The sequence below is a fragment of the Tupaia chinensis genome, unplaced genomic scaffold (genome assembly GCF_000334495.1).
Source record: "Tupaia chinensis unplaced genomic scaffold, TupChi_1.0 Scaffold000043_1, whole genome shotgun sequence".
Lineage (NCBI taxonomy): Eukaryota > Metazoa > Chordata > Mammalia > Scandentia > Tupaiidae > Tupaia > Tupaia belangeri.
This window is the reverse complement of record NW_006159499.1, coordinates 309,573-331,384: the sequence shown is the minus strand read 5'-3', so window position 1 is coordinate 331,384 and position 21,812 is coordinate 309,573. Positions and strand designations below refer to the sequence as shown.

The 21,812-nt window shown below is 36.0% G+C and overlaps 1 protein-coding gene across 1 annotated transcript in view; it reads right to left on the bottom strand.

The window, feature by feature from the left end:
• The window catches only part of STXBP4 (syntaxin binding protein 4), a 175,966-nt gene that overhangs the window by 114,720 nt on the left and 39,434 nt on the right, over positions 1–21,812 (bottom strand). Inside the window, exons 7-11 of the mRNA XM_014589289.1 lie at positions 21,321–21,427; positions 20,932–21,151; positions 19,806–19,884; positions 14,933–15,024; positions 4,287–4,383 (exon numbers count right to left, since the gene is read on the bottom strand). Of these exons, the coding sequence (XP_014444775.1) occupies positions 4,287–4,383; positions 14,933–15,024; positions 19,806–19,884; positions 20,932–21,151; positions 21,321–21,427 (595 nt within the window). The remainder of the gene's footprint in view (positions 1–4,286; positions 4,384–14,932; positions 15,025–19,805; positions 19,885–20,931; positions 21,152–21,320; positions 21,428–21,812) is intronic.

Below are 21,812 nucleotides of genomic sequence, written 5' to 3'. Positions count from 1 at the left end.
TTAAAAAAAAAAAAAAAAAGAAGAAAGGGGGGGAGGGGAGAGGAAGAGAAGGGATTGTAGCTTGACCATCACCATGGGCAATGCTTCCTCCCCACCCCCCATGTGCATGTGCCAAGTAGCAAAATTAAAATACAAACATGCAAACAAAAAACTACACTGTATTCAAGAATTCTCTGGAAGTTTCTTTAAAATGTGGATTCTTGCTCTCTCATCCCAGACTGAGTCAGACTCGGGATCCAGAAATCTGTGTCACAAAAACAGCGAAGATAGTTTTAATTCACCCTGTCTCCCTGGTCTTTCTTCTCATATGAAGGAAATAAATGAATTTTTAAATTTATTTTTATGTTTAAGTTTTTCTTTCTTTCTTTTTAAAACTACTTTATTTATTTATTTATCTATCATTTATTGTGATTTTATTGCTTCTGGGTCTAGGACTTGAACTGTAGTCGGTCATGTGAGAATCCAGCCCCTCAACTACCATGCCCACCTGATGGCCCTTATTTTTATTTTTTTAAAAACAGACTTTTTGCTATAGAGTATGTGTACTCGCTGGAGAGACAGAGACAGACAGAAAGAAATCACTCCACTACCCCAGGGAGCATGGCCATACCACAATCCCTTCTCCATTCTTCTCTCGGGATTTTGGTCATACATGCACATGCCTGTGGCATGAGTTTCAAGCTGCTGGGTCTGGGATTCGAACTGCAATTGGCCACGTGGTAGCCCAGTGCCTTAATACCTATGCCACCTGCTGGCCCCAATAAATAAACTTTTGAAAAACGTGCCTTTTCAAAGCCAAATATGGGGCCACATTTATTATGGTAAATTATTTTTCAAAAAAAAAAACAAAAAACCACTTTTCTAAAGCTGTGATTTTGGGGGCTGGCTGGAGAGCATTGTAAGGGGAATTGGAAGCAGTGGTTCACCAGTCACCAGCTCCTGTTTTCCAGGGCTGCTGTCGTTGTGGTCTGTCCTTGGTGTTCTTCCTGCAGCCTCTCTCTCTCTCTCTCTCTCTCTCTTTACAGCCAAGGGTCACCTTGATGGCTGGCAAGGAACAGGTAGTAATGTCTGTATCAATCTCTCTATTTAACAAAATACATTCTATCCAGTTGTATTTTGATTTTCTGTGGCCACCAATGCAGGTTATCTTATCTTCCTCTTGGATTGTTTGATTGTTTTCCATATGTTGTCTTGTGATTTAAAAGATGAAGAATTCAAAGAAGCCCTGAGGGTAGAAAGTGTGACCTCATCCCAGGAGTGTCTTCTCTGGACCTGTGCTCTCCCTGTATTTCTTGCTGGTAGAGTTTCTGTCTTTGAAATGCAAAGGCTGAGGGTGTAGGGGAAGGTCTGGATAGGATTATTTGCTAATTAAAAATACCCTTGCTAGTGTTTCTCTCTCTTAGGACCTATTTGATTTTCAGAGTTTTTTTTTTTTTTTTTTAAAGAGATTTTTGCTGTATGTAGGGCGTGTGTGCTCCCCAGACAGAGAGACAGAGACAGAGAGATAGAAAGCGAGAAATCATCCCCCCACCCACCCAGGGGGGATGGCCACACCACAATCCCTTCTCCTCCATTCTCCTCTCAGGATCTTGGGCCCGCATGCATACGTCCCCGGCATGAGTTTAAGCCACCAGGTCCAGGACGCGAACCACGGTCGAATACGTGGGAGTCCAGCGACATAGCCATTACGCTAACTGCTGGTCCCTGATTTTCACAGAGTTTTTAAGGATCCTTTTTTGTTTTCACTAGTCGTCTTTCTCTTGGATGAGAAAAATAAGAGAGATTGATGTTGTTTGTCCCTTCCAACTGAACACAGCCTAAAATAAGCAGGGAAAGTAGCTGTGTTTAAAGACGTGGGCTTGAGCCTGACGATGAAAATCTGGACCAGGGTGTGGTTATAGTAGCTCTAATAGTAATTGTGATGGGGCTAATAACAGTGATGATGCCAGTGAAAACTACCTACAGAGTAGAGCTTTAAGAGTTTTAAGGGCATTAACTCATTTATGTTTTTTTATTGCCAGAGGGCATGTATGCTTCCCAGAGAGAGGGGAAGAGAGACAGAGGGAGGGAGAAAGCAACTTCCTGATGGAGCGTGGTCATGCTATAGTCCCTTCTCCACCATTTCTCCATCCTATTGGGTTTGGGCATGCAAACACAAGCACCTAGCATGTTTGTCAAGCTGCCATGGCTGGACTCAAATCAAAATTGCCATGTGGAATCTGACTCACTTCACTACTAGGCTAGGAACCCAGCCCCATTCTTTATTTTTCTATAAAATCCTAATTAGTGGGACCTACAGGTGGCATGGTGGTTAGAGGCACTGGACTCCCACATGGCTGGCCACAGTTCGAGTCCTGAGCCTGGTGGCTTGCTTTCTCACTTTCCCTTTCTGTCTCTCTCTCTCTTATCAACTAAAAAATAAATAATAACAACAAATGAAAGTAAAAAAAAAAAAATTAAAAAAATTGCCTGAAGACACTTGGCAAATCAGTAGCAGATCATTCCACAAGCAGCTTCATCTATGTAACCTCAGATATTTTTAATTTTGGCTATATTTTTCATTTCCAAGAATTCTTTTAAATGTTCTCGAATTGTTCCTATTTTATGACATCCTACTCTTATTTCATGGATGAGTTCTTTTCACTTATGTTTTTTCAAATGTTAATTATATTTTATCTGAAGTTCTCTTCTGCTCTTGATCACCACCCCCAACGTTTCAGTTCCTTTTTTCCTGTTTGTCCAACGGTGTTGGGATCTATATTTTATGTTGAAGGACTTCTCCAAATGTCTGGTGATCATTAGTTGTGAGTTCATTGTTAAGAGGTAGGCACTAAAAATGGTGACTGGAAATTCTTTGTGCATAACTTGTCTTGTCAAATGGTAGATTTCACTACAGAGTGATTAGGTGGACAGCTGACATTTTTGCTTAGGTTCTTCAAAGAGAATCATATAATCTCCTTCCTATAGCTTTATAAACATGGCTGCAGATTTCACTGAGCAATCTGGGTGTACGTTGTGAGTGAAGCCTTACTATACACTCCCCCAAACTCCTCTGCTGCTCATAACTACTACATAGATACAGACTCTCTTTGGTTTAATTTCTCAGGGAAATGTACTTCTTTCCTCCTGGAGGTTTAAGGGATTGGTAGCTACTGGAGTGTCTTGAGAAGGGCAGTGAACAGCATGTATAATTCTGCCTATCAAGATTTCTAACAATCCTGTTTTAAATTCCCTGCATAAATCCAATCTTCAGAAGTACCTGATATTTTCCATTCCTAAGACTTTTCAGGATCACATCAGCTTGTTCCTCATTGTGATTTCCCTCTCTCAGATACTTGGGCTTTACCAGTCTTTGTTCACTAATCCATGTATTTTCCTCATATTCTTCAATTCCTTAGATATTGCAGTTATTTCTGTTTGACATTCATGTATTTCTGTTTCTTGTTCTCATTGTTATTTTGTTGTGACTTTCAAGAGGAGATGGAACCAAAAATATCTTTTCATCACTTTAAAACCAAAAGATGAATTTCCTTTATTTAAGCAATACAGATGCTTTAAAAATGATATAATGTTGCATTTACTGTATTAGAAAACAATCAAATAATTAATAGTGTCATGGATTTAATAAAACACGCTATAGTTAAGAATTACTCACAGTACAACCAATGTGTCTATAAAATGTCTGTGGAAAACAACTTATCCATGTGTATTAAAAGCCCAAACCATTTGTGGGGATGTATTTGAAGAAAAGAAAAAAAGCAAAACTACATTCACAGTGATGGTAAACATTGGTAGTATCAACTACTGAGAAACCATAAAAATTCCTAGTAGTAGAAAATCTTAATTATAGCATGTCAACTAAGTGGTACATTATGCTATTTTTATTTAGAATAATTATATAGAATGATAATATTTATTATTATCGCATTAGCTGAAAAAGGACTCCAACTAATCTCACAACAGTAAAATTAAGAAGTCTATATTTTGTATACTTCCTTGTTATTAATAAAGCAATGTGTGCACAATAATTAAAAAAATAAAAAAGAATGTGATAGGATGATGATAGTTTAGAGCTCAAAGATTCTAACAAAGTTCTTCTTTCCTCTGACCCAGCCATAGCAGTAATTCTGGTTGAGTTTTTAAGAATACTAGTTAGGGAATGTGAAACACCTATGGTTTTACTTTTCATTCTCTCTTAAAAATAGGCACTCTTAATGAAAATGGATCACAATAACTCCTTAACCAAATTTCTGTTAATAATACAACTTGATAAAATCTCCTATTACCTCCAAAGGACACTGTCCCCTTTGAGTCTGCTTGTACTTGCTGTCTCAGGGCTTGGTGCTGTTCCTCTGTAGGCTGAATACCAAGATAATTTAGAGCCTGGGAGGAAAAGGACACATGTAAAGCAATTTTTCAAATCTCTAAAGAATAAAACTTTTTATTACAACTTTATTTTACAACCCAGTGAAAAAAGTCAGTATCAGCAACACTGACCAGAATTAGATGCCTAAGGAAAGTCCACTATTTATGGATTAATTGCCTATAGAAGATTAGCTTCTTGATTCTACTAGTACTTCAATATTTTTTTTCTAAGTCTGGCACTTTGACTAATACCAAATTTATAAGGATAATCCTAGAACCAAAAATCAATCTATTTCTTAGTTTATATGATTTCACACAAGAAAAATAGTGAATGAATATTATTATTATGTTGTTGGGAAAGTCATGTCATATTTTTCTATGCAAAAATGCATCGTGACTTTCTAGACATTCGACTTAGAAATAAAACTCTAAAGCAAAAATAATATTTGACTAATATCTTGTCATTGAGAGCAAAACTGAAGTTGAAAAGAATTGGGTTAAATATATTCTAATTTTTGGCTTGTGTAGGGGCATGCTTATACAAATGGTAAGCTAAAAAGCTACCCCTGGCATCTACTCTTTCCTGTCACTCTTCCATTGTAAAAAAAATATCTTCTCCTTTTAGTACCCATAACTGACTAAAAATTCAGACAGTGCCAGTAGTATTCCACTGTCCCTTTTCTTCTTTTACTTTAGTAACAGAATTAATCACAGTTTTCAGCAAGCCATCCAGAAAACGTTATCATCTACTAAAAGAGGCCTCCTAGCCTCTTCTACAGCTTGATGCCATAGCCCTGCTATTTACTATACTAGCCAGTGGAATAAGAGGGTATGTACTACAGAATATTCCAGCCAAGCCTCCTTTCTTTTCAAAGTAGGGTAATTAAAATTAAATAAATAAATAAAATTTTTAAAAAAAGAAAGAAAAAGAGAGAGAGGGAGAGATAGAAACAAAAAGATATAAAGGAAAAAATAAGTTTGCTGGAATTTGAGCATAGTTCAAGATGGTGGAACAGAAAGACAAGATCCCTGGCACTGTAGAACTTTTCATTAGCCCTGACTTACTTTCTTTCAGTCTTTTTTTTTTCCACATTTTTAAAATTTCATTTTATTTTATACATTCAATCACATTATTTAGCTTACAAAATGAGTATTTCAGCAGGTGAACATTTCTCCCTAGTCCAGTTGATAAAACTATAAAATATCTTCAACAGATAATACCACATTTCTTTGTCTCATTAATGCTTTCAGTCTTCTTTATGGTGTGAGAGAAACATACTTCTAATGAAACACACTGCTCTTTGGGGTACTTCAGTTATATATAGCAAAATCTAATGTTAACCCATACACAGAGAGGGGCTGAATTCTATATTACTGGATTTTGCCAAGAAATACAGTGTGAATCACATCAAAACTAAAAAGTAGGCAAAGTTTAATATTGGTAATTATACCTTATAAATTTATTCCTCTGTTGGGATCTGTCTACTTATTGGTCATTTCATTCACAAATATTTATTTGGTGCTGTTTATCAGGCACTAAACTACACATAAGGAAAGAAAAAAATGTGCAAGAAAGAAAAGTGCAATAAGACAATTAAATGTGTGGATATACCATGGCAAAATCCAACTTGTTAATGTACAGGTTAACAATCCCACTGGCCACAGTGGAACAAGGAGACAGAGGAAGGGAGAACATTAGTTCTTTCAAAGTGATTCTTTAGCTCAGTGTGGCACCCTCTGCCTACCCTGTGTAGAAGTCATAGTATTTGCTTTGTACAATATGGAATGACAATTCTTAGCTTTTGTGTGTCTTTCCTTTCAGTTATAAAAATGCTCCCAATATAAAAAAAAAAAAAAGACCCTTGCACTCATGTCATCAAATACTCACTCATTGATATTTGCTTGAAATATATATATATTTTCAAGAAATAAAACTTTAGATTTGATTGAAAGCTTTCTTTATTATTCCTCAGTAACCACTATTGTAAGATTGCTATAAACTTCCTGTGTACAATTTAACCCCATTTAACACATAAACATATATCTCCTAAAAATATGCACTCTTTTTTTGTGCTTTCAAATTTTACAAGACTAGTAAAATCCAAAGGCATAACACTGCAAATTATTTTTATTTTTACCTCCGCTTGATGATTTCAGAATTGCTCAATATTGTCTGCAAAACTTGTTCACTTATTTTAACTTTAAATGTTATTCTATATATGTATATAAACTATTGTACATTCCTTGATTGATGGGCTTTTATAATTATTCTAATCTTTTTTTATTACAATACATTATTCATGTATCCTTGTATAAATGTGTGAAAATTACTCTTAAGTATATTCCTAGAAAAAAAAGAGTACTGAGTCACAGAGGATAGACATTATCAACTTTATCAGATATTATTGAATTATTCTTTTTCTTTTTTTATAAGAGAGAGATTTTTTTCTATAGGGCAGTATGTGCTCTCCAGAGAGACAGAGAGAGACAGAGAGACAGAAAGAGAGAAATCACCCCCAAGGTGGGATGGCCATGCCACAATCCCATCTCCTCCATTCTCCTCTTGGGACTTTGGGCACGCATGCACACACGTGGCCGGCATGAGCCTCAAGCCACCAGGTCCAAGACTTGAACTGTGGTCAAGTATGTGGGATTCCAGTGATGTAACCACTATGCCATCTGCTGGTCCCTCTTTTTTTCTTTTCTTTCTTCCTTCCAAGTCTGACTATGTATTTAAAATTTAAACATTTAAAATTTTCATCTAGTGAGGGGCTAGCAGGTGGCATAAAGTTTAAAGTGCTGGATTCCACATGGCCAATCACGGTTTGAATCCTGGAGCTGGCAGTTTGAAAATCACAGCAGTTGCATGTGGGTGCATGCCCCAGATCCCATAAGAATGGAGAACGAATTGCGGTATAGCCATCCTCTCTCAGGGGCAATTTCTCATTTTCCCTACCTTTCTTTGTCTCTCTCAAGTGAGTGCATATGCCCTATGGTAAAAACTTATACCAAATGCTGGTCCCAACAGTGAACCATTTCTTGATCTGATTTTTTTTTGGAGAGGTTTTTGCTATAGGGCACGTGCACTCACCAGAAACACAGAGAGAAACAGAGAGACAGAGAGACAGAAAGTGAGAAATCACCCCCGAGAGGGGATGGCCATGCCACAATTCCTTCTCCTTCATTCTCCTCTTGGGATATTGGGCAAACACGCACATGCGCCCAGCATGAGTTTAAGCCACGAGGTCTGGGATTCGAACTGTGGTCCACTACATGGAAGTCCAGTGATATAACCATTACGCCAACTGCTGGTCCCTCAATTCTGTTTTTTGTTTGTTTGTTTGTTTTTGTTTTTTTGTTTTTTTAATTCTGTTTTTTTAACTGTTTGAAAAATGCTCATTTTTTTCTACCCATAAACTCAACATATTAATATTTTAGAATTTATGTTGAGAATTAAAACCTATTCCTGGATAATTATAGAGATGATATCTAGGAACTGTGCCAGGTAAATGAAATAATAATAAGTTACTAGAAAATAATAAGTAATAATAGCCACAAAAATCTTAAATGCTTAGCTGAGCTTAGTGGAAAAAGATAAAACAAAAACAAACAAACAAACAAAAAAAACCAACCAACAAACAGGAATACATGGAGGTGAGTGAGCATAAAACAGACATTAGAAGAAGAGTGACAGCTAAATTCTCAAAATAGCAACAGAAACTAGAAGATATTAGAAAAGTAGCATGAAAGGCCTGAGAGATAATAACTGACTTTAGAAATATATACCCAACAAAACCACCTTTCAAGAATGAAGGCAAAATATTTTCTAAAAAATAAAAAATGAAATTTTACTGTCGATCATCCTACATGAAAGGAATTTATTTAAAGGAGCTACTCAGGGAAAAAGGAAAACGAGTTTCTCAAAGGTCAGAAATGTAAAGTGGACTAATGAACAAAGAAATGGGTAAACATGGGCAAATTTTTTTTTTTTTTTGAGAAGTTTTTCGCTATAGGGCGTGTGCGCTCTCCAGACAGACAGAGACATAGAGACAGAAAGCGAGAAATCACCCCCCAGGGGGGATGGTCATGCTGCAATCCCTTCTCCTCCATTCTCCTCTCGGGATCTTGGGCACGCACGCACACGCACCCGGTGTGAGTTTTAAGCCAACAGGTCTGGGACGTGAACCGTGGTCAACTACGTGGGAGTCCAGCGACATAGCCATTATGCTAACTGCTGGTTCCCAACTTGGGCAAATTTGAACTAACACTGACTGTGTAAATATAATAATGATGCATCGTTTGTGAGATGAAACAAACACAGGCTAACACTACATAGTAGGCAGTTATAAGCATATATCTAGGAAGAGGCTGATCAGAGTTATAGTAAGGGCCTTAAATGTTGAAAGAAAGGTAATTCTGATCTACCAAAGAACTAAGCATAATCAAACCAAAAAATACAATAAAGAGAAGTGAAAAGAAGTTATAAAAAGTAGAGCAAAGAGAAATTTTAAAAATAAGTTGCAAGAAATAAATGAAAATATATTATAATTGGAACAAATGTTAAGTATGTAGAATAATGGGAGCTCATTTACATGAGACTCGAGGAAACAAAATTTATATTTTTATAAAACAATTTACCAATCTAACAATTATTTTCTAAGCATAGCATTTTTCTAGGTGCTAGAGATACATTGAGAGAGAAATCTTGGCAACACCTCAATCAAAGTTGAAGGTAAACAATATATATATATATATATATATAATTCTCCTCTCAGGATCTTGGACACGCACGCACATGTGCCCGGCCTGAGTTTAAGCCACTGTATCCGGGACTTGAACCACAGTCGACTACATGGGAGTCCAGTAACATAGCTGTTACACCATCTGCTGGTCCTGGTAAACAAATTTTTAATAAATAATTTTTTTTTTTTTTACAAATACATCGAAATGATAAACAAGATTTCTCCTCTCTAAGGGAATACAGGTGTACGTGGTCAAGAAGAAAAACATTAGCTTTGCTAAATATGTTGATTCTTAAACTAGGTGGTTGGTACATGTGTGCATATTTTATAATTCTTTGCACATGTACAGTACATACATTTGTGTGTATGATTAATATCATATAAAGAAATAAAAACTAGTTTTTAAAAGTCATGAAAATAAAGCACCTATCACCAAAGGCTCTCAATACATGGTGATTCTTATATTAAACAATCCTAAAACTGTACAATACAATTAACTACAGTGTAAACTAACCTAGAGAAAAACTGAGGTAAAACACTTGTTGAAAGGAAGTGAACTCTGGATAAATACTGTATTTCTTGTCAGTGAGATAAGGTCATAAATTTAAATTGAAAAATTTATATTTTTTTTTATCAAAAAGTAGCTTTCAATCATTTCTTCAATGACTAAGATCATCTTTTAACCTTTGCATCTTTTAAATGCAAATGTGTTAATTATGCAAATAAATGTCCTTTATTCTTTCTGAGGTCAGAATGATAAATAAGTAATAAGAAAAAAAATAATTTCTTTGCAGTATTAGTCACATGCATTGCAGCCTAATAAAAAGAAAATTTCATTAACTATGACACGGGGGATACCATTGCTCACTACAGTTCTTCAAATGTTATAAAAATGGCAAGAGGTAAAGTAAATATCAGTGAAATGGCACACGTATCCCAAAGCACTTCTTTTCAGGTACAGAAATACAAATAACATGCAGGTACAATAATTCTTCCTCTTCAAACCAATTAATAAATTGTATTCTTATTTTCTATGTGAACCATGCCTGCTTATAAGTTTATTTAAGGATCAAATGAGACACGTTAATCTCTTTGTACATCTCCATCAGAGCCCTTCGGTGACTAGATGCGCTGTTAGTGAGCAGTGATATTTGAAAAGAATCTTTATTTTTTAAGTTGTAGGTTTCAGCAATTGGCTTAAAATATTCAGTAAACCATGCTGTCTACCAATGTACTATCATCTAGGCTTTGTTGTTTCACTTACAGAGCACAAACAAAATAGATTAAGCATAACTCTGAAGGGCACTAGGATTTTTTTTTTAAGAATTATTTTATTTAACTTTATTTATTTTATTTGACCAGAGAGGGACAGAGTGAAGAGACAGGAAAAGTAAGAAAAGCAAATCACCAGGTCCAGGACTTAAACCATGGTCGGCCATACCACCTGCCCGCCCCAAGAGTCTAGTATTTTCAGGATTTTTAAAGTACTGCTTTAAGCTAAAGTCACCAGCTGCCTAAGTCCCTAACACGAGGGTTAAGTCTCATCTTTAAAACCCTTAAGTCAGGTATTGACTTCTTTTTTAGCTATGAATGTCCTAGATGGGTAGCATCTTCTTCCAATATAAGGCTGTTTTACATGTATTGAAAATCTGTTGTTTAGTTATCTCAGCTAGATATTCTGGATAATTTGCTGTGAGTTGTACTTGGAAACTTCCTGTCTAACCTTGAACTTTTATGTTATAGAGATGGGTTCTTTCCTTAAATCTCACAGGCCAAGCCCCTGATAGCTTCAAACTTTTCTTAGCTTCCTCACCTCTTAGCCTTTGCAGAATTGAAGAGATTTAGGGCCTTAATCTGGATTAGGTTTTAGCTTAAGCAAATGTTACGTATGGTTTGATTTTCTCTCTAGACTGCTAAAACATTCTCCATATTGGCAATAAGGTGGTTTCATTCTCTTATCATTCCTGTTCTAATTTTTATATCCTTCAAGAACTTTACCTTTGCATTTACAATCGGCTGTTTGGTATGAAAGGCCAGCTTTTGGCCTATCTCAGCTTTCAACATGCCTTCTTCACTAAGCTTCATTATTTCTACCTTTTGATTTAAGTGAGAGATGCATGACTCTTTCTTTCTCTTATATTCCTAGACCATTCTAGAATTATTAACTGGCCTCATTTCAATATTGTTGTTTCTCAGGAAATAGGGAGGTCCAGGTGAGGGAGACAGATGGGGGACAGATGGTATACCGAGCAGCCAGAACACACACGTTTATTGATGAAGTTCAGTCTCACATGTCCATAGTTCGTAGAGCCCCAAGACAATTATAACAGTAACACCAAGGATCACTATTCCCATACCACCATACAGACACCGTAATAAGGAAATGACACTGAGATACGATGTGAGCACATGTTGTTGGAAAAATGGTACCAACAGACTTGCTTGAAGCAGGGTTGCCATAAATCCTCAACTTGTAAAAAAAAATTATCTGCAGATAATACAAAGCACAATAAAATGAGGTATGCTTGTATTCACGGCATTGTCTTGACATGTAATTTTCTTCATTAAATTCTAACCTCTCTGTCTTCCTTAAAAATTGTACTGAGGGGGCCAGCAGGTGACATGGTGGTGAAGGTGCTGGACTCCCACATGGTGGCCACGACCAACTGCTATTTGAGTACTGGACCTCGCGACTTGCTTTCTCACTTTCCTTCTCTCTGCCTCTCTTTCTTGTGAGCATGCATGCCCTGTAGCAAATTTTAAAAATAATAATAATGGGACCAGCAGTTAGTGTAATGGCTTTGTCGCTGGACTCCCACGTAGTTGACCGTGGTTCGTGTCCCGGACCCAGTGGCTTAAAACTCATGTCAGGCGCATGTGCGTGCATGCCCAAGATCCCGAGAGGAGAATGGAGGAGAAGGGATTGCGGTGTGACCATCCCCCCTGGGGGCTGATTTCTCGCTTTCTGTCTCTCTGTCTCTCTCTCTGGCGAGTGCACGCGCCCTATAGCAAAAAACTCTCCAAAAGAATAATAATAAAAATAATGATAAATAAAATTAAATTATTATTTTTAAAAAGTTCTACTGAGTAGGCTCATTATTAATAACTACATATTGGGGCCAGCAGATGTCACAGTGGTTATGTCCCTGGACTCTCACGTGGCCAAGTGCAGCTTGAGTCCTGGACCAGGTGACTTGAAACTCACACCAGGCACATGTGTGTGTGTGTCCAAGATCCTGGGAGGATAATGTAGAAGGGATTGCATCATGGTCATCCCTCTCAGGGGTGATTTCTCACTTTCCCTCTCACTGTGTCTGTCTCTCTTGCAAATGCATGTGCCCTAAGGCAAAAACCTCTAAAAAAATTAATTAAAAAAACTACGTATTTAGCCAACATCTTTTTCTTGTGCAACTTAACATTAATTTTCTAGTTGCTGTTTGTAATATACATTTAAGAAAAAGTATATAATTTTATTTAATTTTAAATATTTTATCATGTTGGTCTTATTTATTACTGAATAGGAATATGTTAAAAATGTAATAGATAATAAAGCTGAATCTGTCCATAAAGTAACAATTAAAATAAAAGATCCTATTTCAAACTGAAGTGATACCAATATTATTACATTAATATGTTAACTATGTGAAAAATAAAACTTAGAAAGTTTTGATATGCAAACATTATGACAGATTTAAAAATTTTATTAAGTGGACTATCGTTTCAGACTCTAAAACAAAGCTTGCTCTACTAAATATATCTTGAATAAAAGCAGAGAATGTGAATTTATACAGATGTGGGGTTCTTGGCTATAAAACTATCAATTTATTTTCCCACAAAAAGAATAAATTATTTTAGGATAAAAGGAATACTAAAAATTGGAAGTCTGATTTGATAGTCAAATTTCTTAGAACCAAAACAAATTTAGATTTTAACAGCTATAAAAATATTAATGAACTTAAAAATACACCATGTACTAGAACAATTTAAGCCAAATAAAAGGAAAAAGGCTGCTAGGTAATGTCATTAGCTAAGTAATTTTCTCCTTATTCAGAGGAATTGTTAGTATTAAATTTTGAATGCTTAGAAATGCATATTAGGTCAACATAATTAAAGAACAATCATTGTGTAATAAACAATTTTAGATATGTAATAAACAATTTTTAAATCTGATACACTCTAATTTTGAACATGTTATTATTAGCTGATTGCAAACCTTGCCATTAGCCAGTACTTTCATTTTAGCCACAAATAAAAAGAGAGCACATGTGAGCAAAGACACTAAGGATTCTGAAAATATAAAGAAGGCATCTCAAGTATCTGACATCGGGAAGAGCATTTTTAAGCATGATGAGGTACAGGGCGTGCTACCTCAAAATATGGCACCTTGGCATTTAAGAAAATCACAGAAACTGGAGTCTCTCTCCCCTGAAGCAGGTCGTAAGACCCTCATTGGAGAGGTATCCTCTCTCTACCAGAAGGAAAGGAATATCCTTATCTTTGAAGACACAGGGACACAGAGAAGAATCTGAATAAACAGCATTGCTAAGTCTCCCCAAACACAACCCAGTTTACTACTATTGGATCATATCCCATTTGTCTAATCATATGCCTCCAAGAATGTCCATTCTTCATCAAACCTAAACATAAAAATACACAGGCTTTCCTGCTTCTTAGGGTCTTCATTTCTGAAGGTGCTGTCACAGAAAATTTACATGATATAAATATGTAAACTTTCGATCTGTCTCTTAGAATAGGTGCCTCAGCTATGACTACGGTGATGAGTGAGAAAAGAAATCTTTCCTCTCCTACAAGCATAAACCTGTTGCTTAAGCAGTGATGGGTATTATGACATTGTGGTGAAGAAGCATATGATCTCATTGATAAAACAAGATGTGTGAAGAACCATAGAGCACTACAAAGTAGACATTAGTGCCACAGATATGAATGACAGGGCAATATTAGCCTTTATAATAAATGGCAAAGTCTGGATGAAGGAGATTGAATGAGTCAGAAATCAGACGATGAATAAGATTCTAACTGGCAATGAGAAAGGTACTAGTACTACAGGGACAAGCAATGGTAAGGATATGGGTGGGGATAAATGCAAAATGTGTTTTATTCTAGCTATGTATTATTATACGCTTTCTATATTATTTTGACAAAAACAAAACAAAACAAAACAAAAAAAGTTATCCACAAAAGCTAATAGGAAAGTGAGAGAGCAACCATCATGGGTATGGTCACACCCACAATCCCTTCTCCTCCATTTTCCCCTCCTTTTGGGATTTGGGGCACGCACACATACATGCCTGGCATGTTTCTCAAGTCACTGGGCCTGGGACTACAACTGTGTGAATGGTCATGTAGAATGTAGCTACTTTAAATACTAGGCCACAGGCTGGCCCATTGCTACCATCTTTTTAAATTGACTGGGCATCTGATTTTTTCATTCTTTAGTATTTAGCAACCCTTTACTTTAAAAAAACAAAACAAAACAAAAACTAAATTGAATTACATATACTTTGTCATCATTTATCCCATGTTTCCAGGTTGCAAAACATCTTATTTTTCTAATTTCCAGAGAAAAGGAGACTGATTAATTTGAATGTCAATTTAATTACAAAAAGTTTTATCTTATACTAGTGAATCTATATGAACTGCCAATTCGAACATGAATTAAATAATTTAACCCAAACTGACATTCACTTAATTGCAAATAAGTAACCTCAGGAAACTATTATCCTGAGTACTTTATCTTCTTTCAAAGAATGAGAAGACTTCCTGTTGTTGTCTGACGAAGAAAAATGAAAATTTAAAGGATTTACCATTTCCAGTTTCTCTGTCTTAAAGCGAACAGAGGGACTTAGGGAAATCTTTCCTTGTGGTCCATAATCATCCGTCCAACCTTCAGTAATATCTAAGAGACAACAGGGTGCACGTTAATTGGAAACTTAATTGGAATAGAACTTTTCATTTGACAGGATATGCTCTGGGTTCCTGCTGTTCCAAAATAATTCTAGTTAATCAGCTAGCAATTTTCACTTTTGTTTTCATGGTTTTTGTTTGTTTTTCTTTAAGTCTAAAATATAGCTTCACTTAAAGTCCTAAAAAATATAAATAAAAAGAGTGGCCAATTATGCATTGTGAAATCCTATGAAAATATTAACTTGAAAGACAAACACATCCCACCACTGCTCCCATCATCACAGTGCCTTACTAATTGCAAAATAAGTCTTTTTTTGCTCAAAAAAAGTAAAATCATATTAGACATTCAAAAAGATCATGGCATTTCTCTGACTTTCAAGAGTGGTTTTGTTATGTGAATTCTACAAGTACTCTAGAAAAACCCAAATGCAAATCATTTCAAGTCTGCACATAAAATATGATATAAAATCAGACGTTTTTGAGCTAAAATCCTATTTCTCATTTTATAGAAGGGTTATATTTTTAATAGCACAAATGGACTTTCAAGAGTTGAGGATCATACACCATCCATCCATTTTCATAAACTTCAATATACCCTAATCATTTAAATGAATCTTTGTCCCCATTACGTGACTATGAAATCAGGTGCCACAAGGGACTAGAACTTGAAAATCATTGTATTTAATATGCCAGTTTGTAAAACAAAATCCTGTAATTTGTGTCAATCCTTACTCTCTAAATTGTACTATTTCAAATACACTTTAAAATGGTATTTTACTAGTTCTACATAGAAACAAGAGGAAGAGAAAAACTTTTTAAAATGTCACATTTTTATGCAGTGTTTTAATTTTTTTTTATTTCTCAGAGCATCTGTCTCTAAGTACAAGATGATTTGCATTCTCTTTCTTAAGAACATAAGAAGTGCATATGAAAATAAATAGTCTTCCTCTAAACCTTTAACACATCCTTAACATTCTATGTAAAATCTTTAATATAGCTTATAGGTGTCAAGATTATAAAAAAAAAAAAAGAAGAAGAAAAAAGAAAAATGGTTACTGACTTTTAGCTCCAAATGGAATTAAACCTTGAGAAAGATTGATTTTAGTATGAAAGAAATTGTTAAAATTCTGCTAAAGGCAATAAAGTCCCCTTTGTTATCATGTTGCCTAATTGTTGGCCATGGGATAAAAAATACTATATATGACTAGTTAAGTGACCTGGTTGTTAAGGCAGCCAGATTCCACATGGCTGACTGCATGGTTTGAATCCTGGTCCTGCTGGCTTGAGAAACACTCTGGGTATCCTGAAAGGAAGGACACATGGGACAGAAGGGTTGTGGTGTTGTGATGTGACCATTCCCTATGGAGTTGCTATCTCCTCTCTCTCTCTCTGTCTTTGTCTGGTGAGTGCATGTGATTCTGGCGAAACATACACACACACTTTTTTTCTTAAGAGAAATTCTGTGCCAGATCTATGGTATAGCATAAAGGAGTGGCATGATCCAAAAGACCAAACAGCAGACAAGTTAAACTTTATTTTTCATCTTTTGGGTCTGGACTTGACAGTAATGACAATGGTTATGAGCTTGGTGCTTGACCTGCAATTAAGCGTACTAACACCATGTGGACTCAAGCTAACCTAGTTAAGGCCTCTGTTCAAGACTGACTTAGTTTTAATTACTCAGTTCAAGCGTAGTATTCGGAAGGGTTGCAGAGGGGATGAGAACGAGCAAGAGAAAAAGGGAAGAAAGAAGGTGAGACAAAGACACACACAACATTCACATATGCTGAGGCATGAGTTCTCACTTATGTTTTCCTAAATCTTGAGAAAAAAATTTGCTACGTTTGCCAGTAGAAATTACAGAGGATTAGTTCTTATTTAACCTTAGTTTTAGCCATGCAGTAAACTAATTACTTTACGTATATAAGCACATTAACCTTCATAATAACGGCAATGACATAGATGTTATTTCTATCTCAAGATGAAAAGCCCAAGGTTCAAAAAGGTGAAATCGGCTCAAAGTCACACAGCTAGTATGTGCCAATGTTAGGGCTCTAATCTCTTACTACTTTATCAACCAATATTCCTAAAGGTGTCAGCATCTTTCATCATCAGACTCTTCATCTGTAAGATAGGTGGAAAAAGACAGACTGCCTCATAGGAATTGTACAAGTAAAATCAATAAAGTCATAGAACACTACTAAGACGACTATTAAGTATTGTTAATATTAATGCAGAGTCACTGTTAGTAGGAAATTTAATGTAAAACTATCATGAACTGACAGAATTTTGTTTTCTTTTGGCTTTGCATCTAGTGTGTTTAGGAGACCCACAGCACAAACCTGGAGTCTTCTCACACGGCCTCCAGCATTGTGGGCCTGTGATTCTAGTGTCTGTGCCATAGTGGTGAGACTTGGACCTCTACTTTCAAGTTAAAACTTTAAGAGGGCCTGCACATAAATCCAGCATACTTTAGTAATTCAGAATAGCCTGACCTGAAAAGCCCCTCAAGATGGTGTTCCTTATTTGCTAATGGCATCTCTCTATCCCAGCTTCAAGCTTTTCATTGGCTCATCTCTAAGGGAGTGAGATAACACTTCAGAATACAGCTTATTATTGTCATGGATCTTTGGTTCTAGTTACTCTTTTAGAAGAAATTTTTTATAAATACAGAATCTACATAATTTGATTAATTCTATGAACGCTCAATAGATATTTCTCCCCATCAGTATTTTGTCTCAGTTTCAAAAGACTTAGTGCAGGAGAATTAAGGCAGATGCTATTATAAAAAGTCATAAGTACATAACAAATCACAAAGTATATTAAAGTGCCTACAGATAATTTAAAGTTGACTTTGCTTACCCACCCCAGAAATATCTTGCCTGTTATGGTCATGTGGACTGAGTTAATGCTATTTCTACCCTAGGAAGAGTTCTATTTTAATTGCATCATTTAAAAAAAAAATTTCTATAGGACACATGTGCTTGCCAGAGAGAGAAAGGGAAAGTGAGATATCACCTCCTTGGTGGATGGCAAGCTCACAGTCCCTTCTCCATTCTCCTCTCTTGGATCTCGGGGGCATGTATACGCACACCTGGTATGATTTTTCAAGCCGCTGGGTCCAGGACTGGAACTGTCAAGTCAGTCATGTAGGATCCAGCTGCCTTCACCTTCATGCCACCTGTGGGCCTGCGCCATTTCTTTTCTTAAAAGTTTCTTTCTTCCTTCCTTCCTTCCTTCCTTCCTTCCTTCCTTCCTCTCTTTCTTTCTTCCTTTCTTTCTTCCTTTCTTTCTTTCCCATGAGTAAGGAAGAGAGAGACAGGCATCTCTAAAAGGATCTTCATGCCAGTTCCAACTGGCCTGGATCATGGACACACATGCATTCTGGGACCTTTCCCATGTGGGTCTTGTTGCATTACCACTGCTCCAGCATCTGGCCCATAAATTCAGCATCACTTGTTTTTGTTTGTTTGTTTGTTTGTTTGTTTGTTTTAGAGAGAGATTTTTGCTATAGGGCACATGGGCTTGGCAGAGAGAAAAAGACAGAGGCACAGAAAATGAGAAACCATCTCTCCCTCCCCGCCCCGGTGATGGCCATTCTGCAATCCCTTCTCTTCCATTCTCCTTTCAGGGTTTTGGGCACACATGCACACATGAGGTGTGAGTTTTAAGCCACTGGGTCTGGGACTTGAACCATGGTTGACTATGTGGGAGTCCAGCAACGTAACCTTTACATCATCTGCTGGTCCCCAGCATGATTTCTTATAATCACTGGTATAAATTTACCTCAGTTTATTCAGGATTATTCCTTTGCTCTAGTCAGACCTGCCTCCTAGGATCACCTGGCCATCTAGTAGTCCTCATCTCTGTGCTTTTGCTCTGGATACTTCCTCAACTTGGGATGATCTCCTATTTTTATTCATCAAATGACCTTTACTATTTTCCTTCAAGATTTGAGTGACAATTAATGCTTTATTGTTCTAAAAAGTCAGTAAATCACTTCGTGGTAGTTAAAACCAGTAATAATGAATTCAGAATAGTGAATTTATAAATTTATAGTTTACATCCATATTGTTTCTTCTTAAAAACAAAATATAGGGGCCAGCAGCTGGTGTCGTGATTAAGGCACTGGACTCATACATGGCCAGCCATGGTTTAAGCCCCCAACCCAACAGTCTGAAAATCATGCTGGGCACTTGCGCGTGTGTGCCCAAAATTCTGAGAGGAGAATGGACCAGAGGGATTTTGGCATAGTCATCCTCCACCAGGCAGCGGGGGATGATTTCTCACTTTCTCCCTCTCTATCTTTCTCTGGTGAATGTACTCACCCTATGGCAAAAAATAAATTAATTAATTAATTAAGTTAAATAAAATTTTTTCCTAATCTATCCTTCCTATTCCAATGTGTTTCTGAAAGTTATACTTAATATATCTCACTAATATTACAATAAAAGGACAAGGCAATCTCATCTTGATTTATAGAAGAGTTTTCATTATTTAGTTTCAACAGTTCATTAATTATTATAGTTTCATAGGCACTACTATGATAATGTGTCTTTTAAAATTTCAACCTTTTGTTCAGGGAAATTTCCAATAAAAGCCATAATCTAAAAGGGACCACTGGACAATACATTCATTTTCCTCTTTTATTCGCTGAAGGAAAAAAGGCATAATGCACCCTTCTTTAAAGTCTATTAAGTCACATTATCTACTCCTCATTGACAGAGGGTAATTGAAAAAATCACAGGAAAGAGGAATTAAATGTGCATTTACCTGTATTAGGCATATTTGTGGGGCTGTTTTCTGAAGACGTAATTGGAGTCTGTTCTGTTTTCTTGTATCCAGTCTTTATCTGTGAAAGAAAATGAGGAACCACGTAATGTCATTTTCTAAAGTAGGTCAAAGACCAGAGTAGAAGCTCATGTTAACATAAAAAGAATAGTCAAAGAGATTAAAGCAATATTCCAAAAAAGTATGAAATCTCTAGAATGTGGCAAATTCATTTTCAAACAAAGCAATTTAGAATTAAAGGTAAAAATTACCTTCAGCTCTACTATATCCAAGGATAACAAAATACCAGGTCACATACCTTGTCACTTAAAAGGTATTGTAATTCCAGGTGACAAAGTATAAGGGGCTGACAGAAAATCTTATGCTCTGTTTCTGATCAGAATGTATCTGAAACTGAAGTAACCTCTGACAAATTTTATTGCACTGATTGAAAGCCTACCTGACTTTCTCATTTATTTTACAGCTAACATAAAGACTATGTGTTGTATTTTATAACTGGGATTTATTAGGGCATTGTAGTAATTCATAATTGACTATCAATTTTGATATAGAAATCCTCCATTCTGTATAATTCTAATAGGGTGAACATACTCCAGCATACGTTATAGGGAAGCAATATCTAACCTAGATTAAATGATCAGGATTACACTTACTGTGTAGGAAAGAAGACAAGGAACAAAATGTTGGCCTAACTTCAGTCAAACAGAAAACAGAAATGATAATTAACTGACCCATATCAGAGACTTGTCTAGAACTAAATATGACATTCCTAACATAGCTCTGAAAGATATTTAGCCACATCTTTGTTGCACCATTTTGTCACACTGACATCTGCTAACTGATCAGGCTTCTGGACATGAGACATACTGACTTGAAAATTATGTTTATTGATAATACAGCATAATACCCTTCAACAAACAAAAAAACTTTCCAGAAAATACTTGTTAACAAACAGGATTACTAAAATTATAATTCTATATGTATCTAATAACCATAAAAACATACAGGGAATTTATGGAATGTGGGTGTGTATGTGTGTGTGTGTGTGTGTGTGTGTGTGTGTGTGTGTGCATGTGTGTGTGTATTCCACAGAGAAATTTAAGATTACCTGACTTATCTTAAAAGAAGGCAAAATGGTATCTTTAGTTTTCGGAGTGGATGAGGTCTTTGGAATTAGTATTTCAGGGGGAGAAGAAAGAAGACTAAATGTTGAGGCTTGAGGTTCATATTCTCCTGAAGCTTGTAAAAGGGATGTACATGATGGATTTTCTGGATCATTGCCATCAGATTTTTGTCTTATGAATGCTATCTCCCAGGAAGATTCTGACCTAATATGAAAAAGAAATCATTTATGAATATGCTATGAATACAGTACTATTGAAATTTAGGATAATGTTTCAAATATTTTTTAAGGGCCTGAAGTACTTACATCTTAAATTCCTATTTTTAAGGAGACATGCTAAATGATTCATTCTATCTTATGGATAGGGTAGTTACCTCAACTTGGCTCTGGTAATTATGCTCTTTGCTTCTTCAAATGATACACCAATCATGGATTCCTTGTTTACTGAGACAAGTTGATCTCCTGGCTTCAAACGTCCATCCTAACAGCAACATTTATTAGAGAAATTAGTGAGGTGTTTATAAAAGCTAACTGGTGCAATGAAAAGAATATCTTAGCAATATGAAGAACATATTACAGAAAGCATAAAGAGACAAATCTTAGAGGACCTCAGTAGCACAATGTTTTGATAAAAGCCTGGTTTGGTATTAAACAGGAGTAAAATGGAATGGTTCATATAGTCTACGAATAAATTTGCATGCTAAGTAATACTGAATATGTTAGGACATGAGCCAGTACACCAGGAAAAAGACACCTGTTTTAATAACTCAGCACTATGAGTCAAATAAAGCTCTGACTCTGTGATACAGGAGGCCAAAAAACTATGAGATATTTTAGAATAAAAGACTCTTTCACTTAAGTTTCTG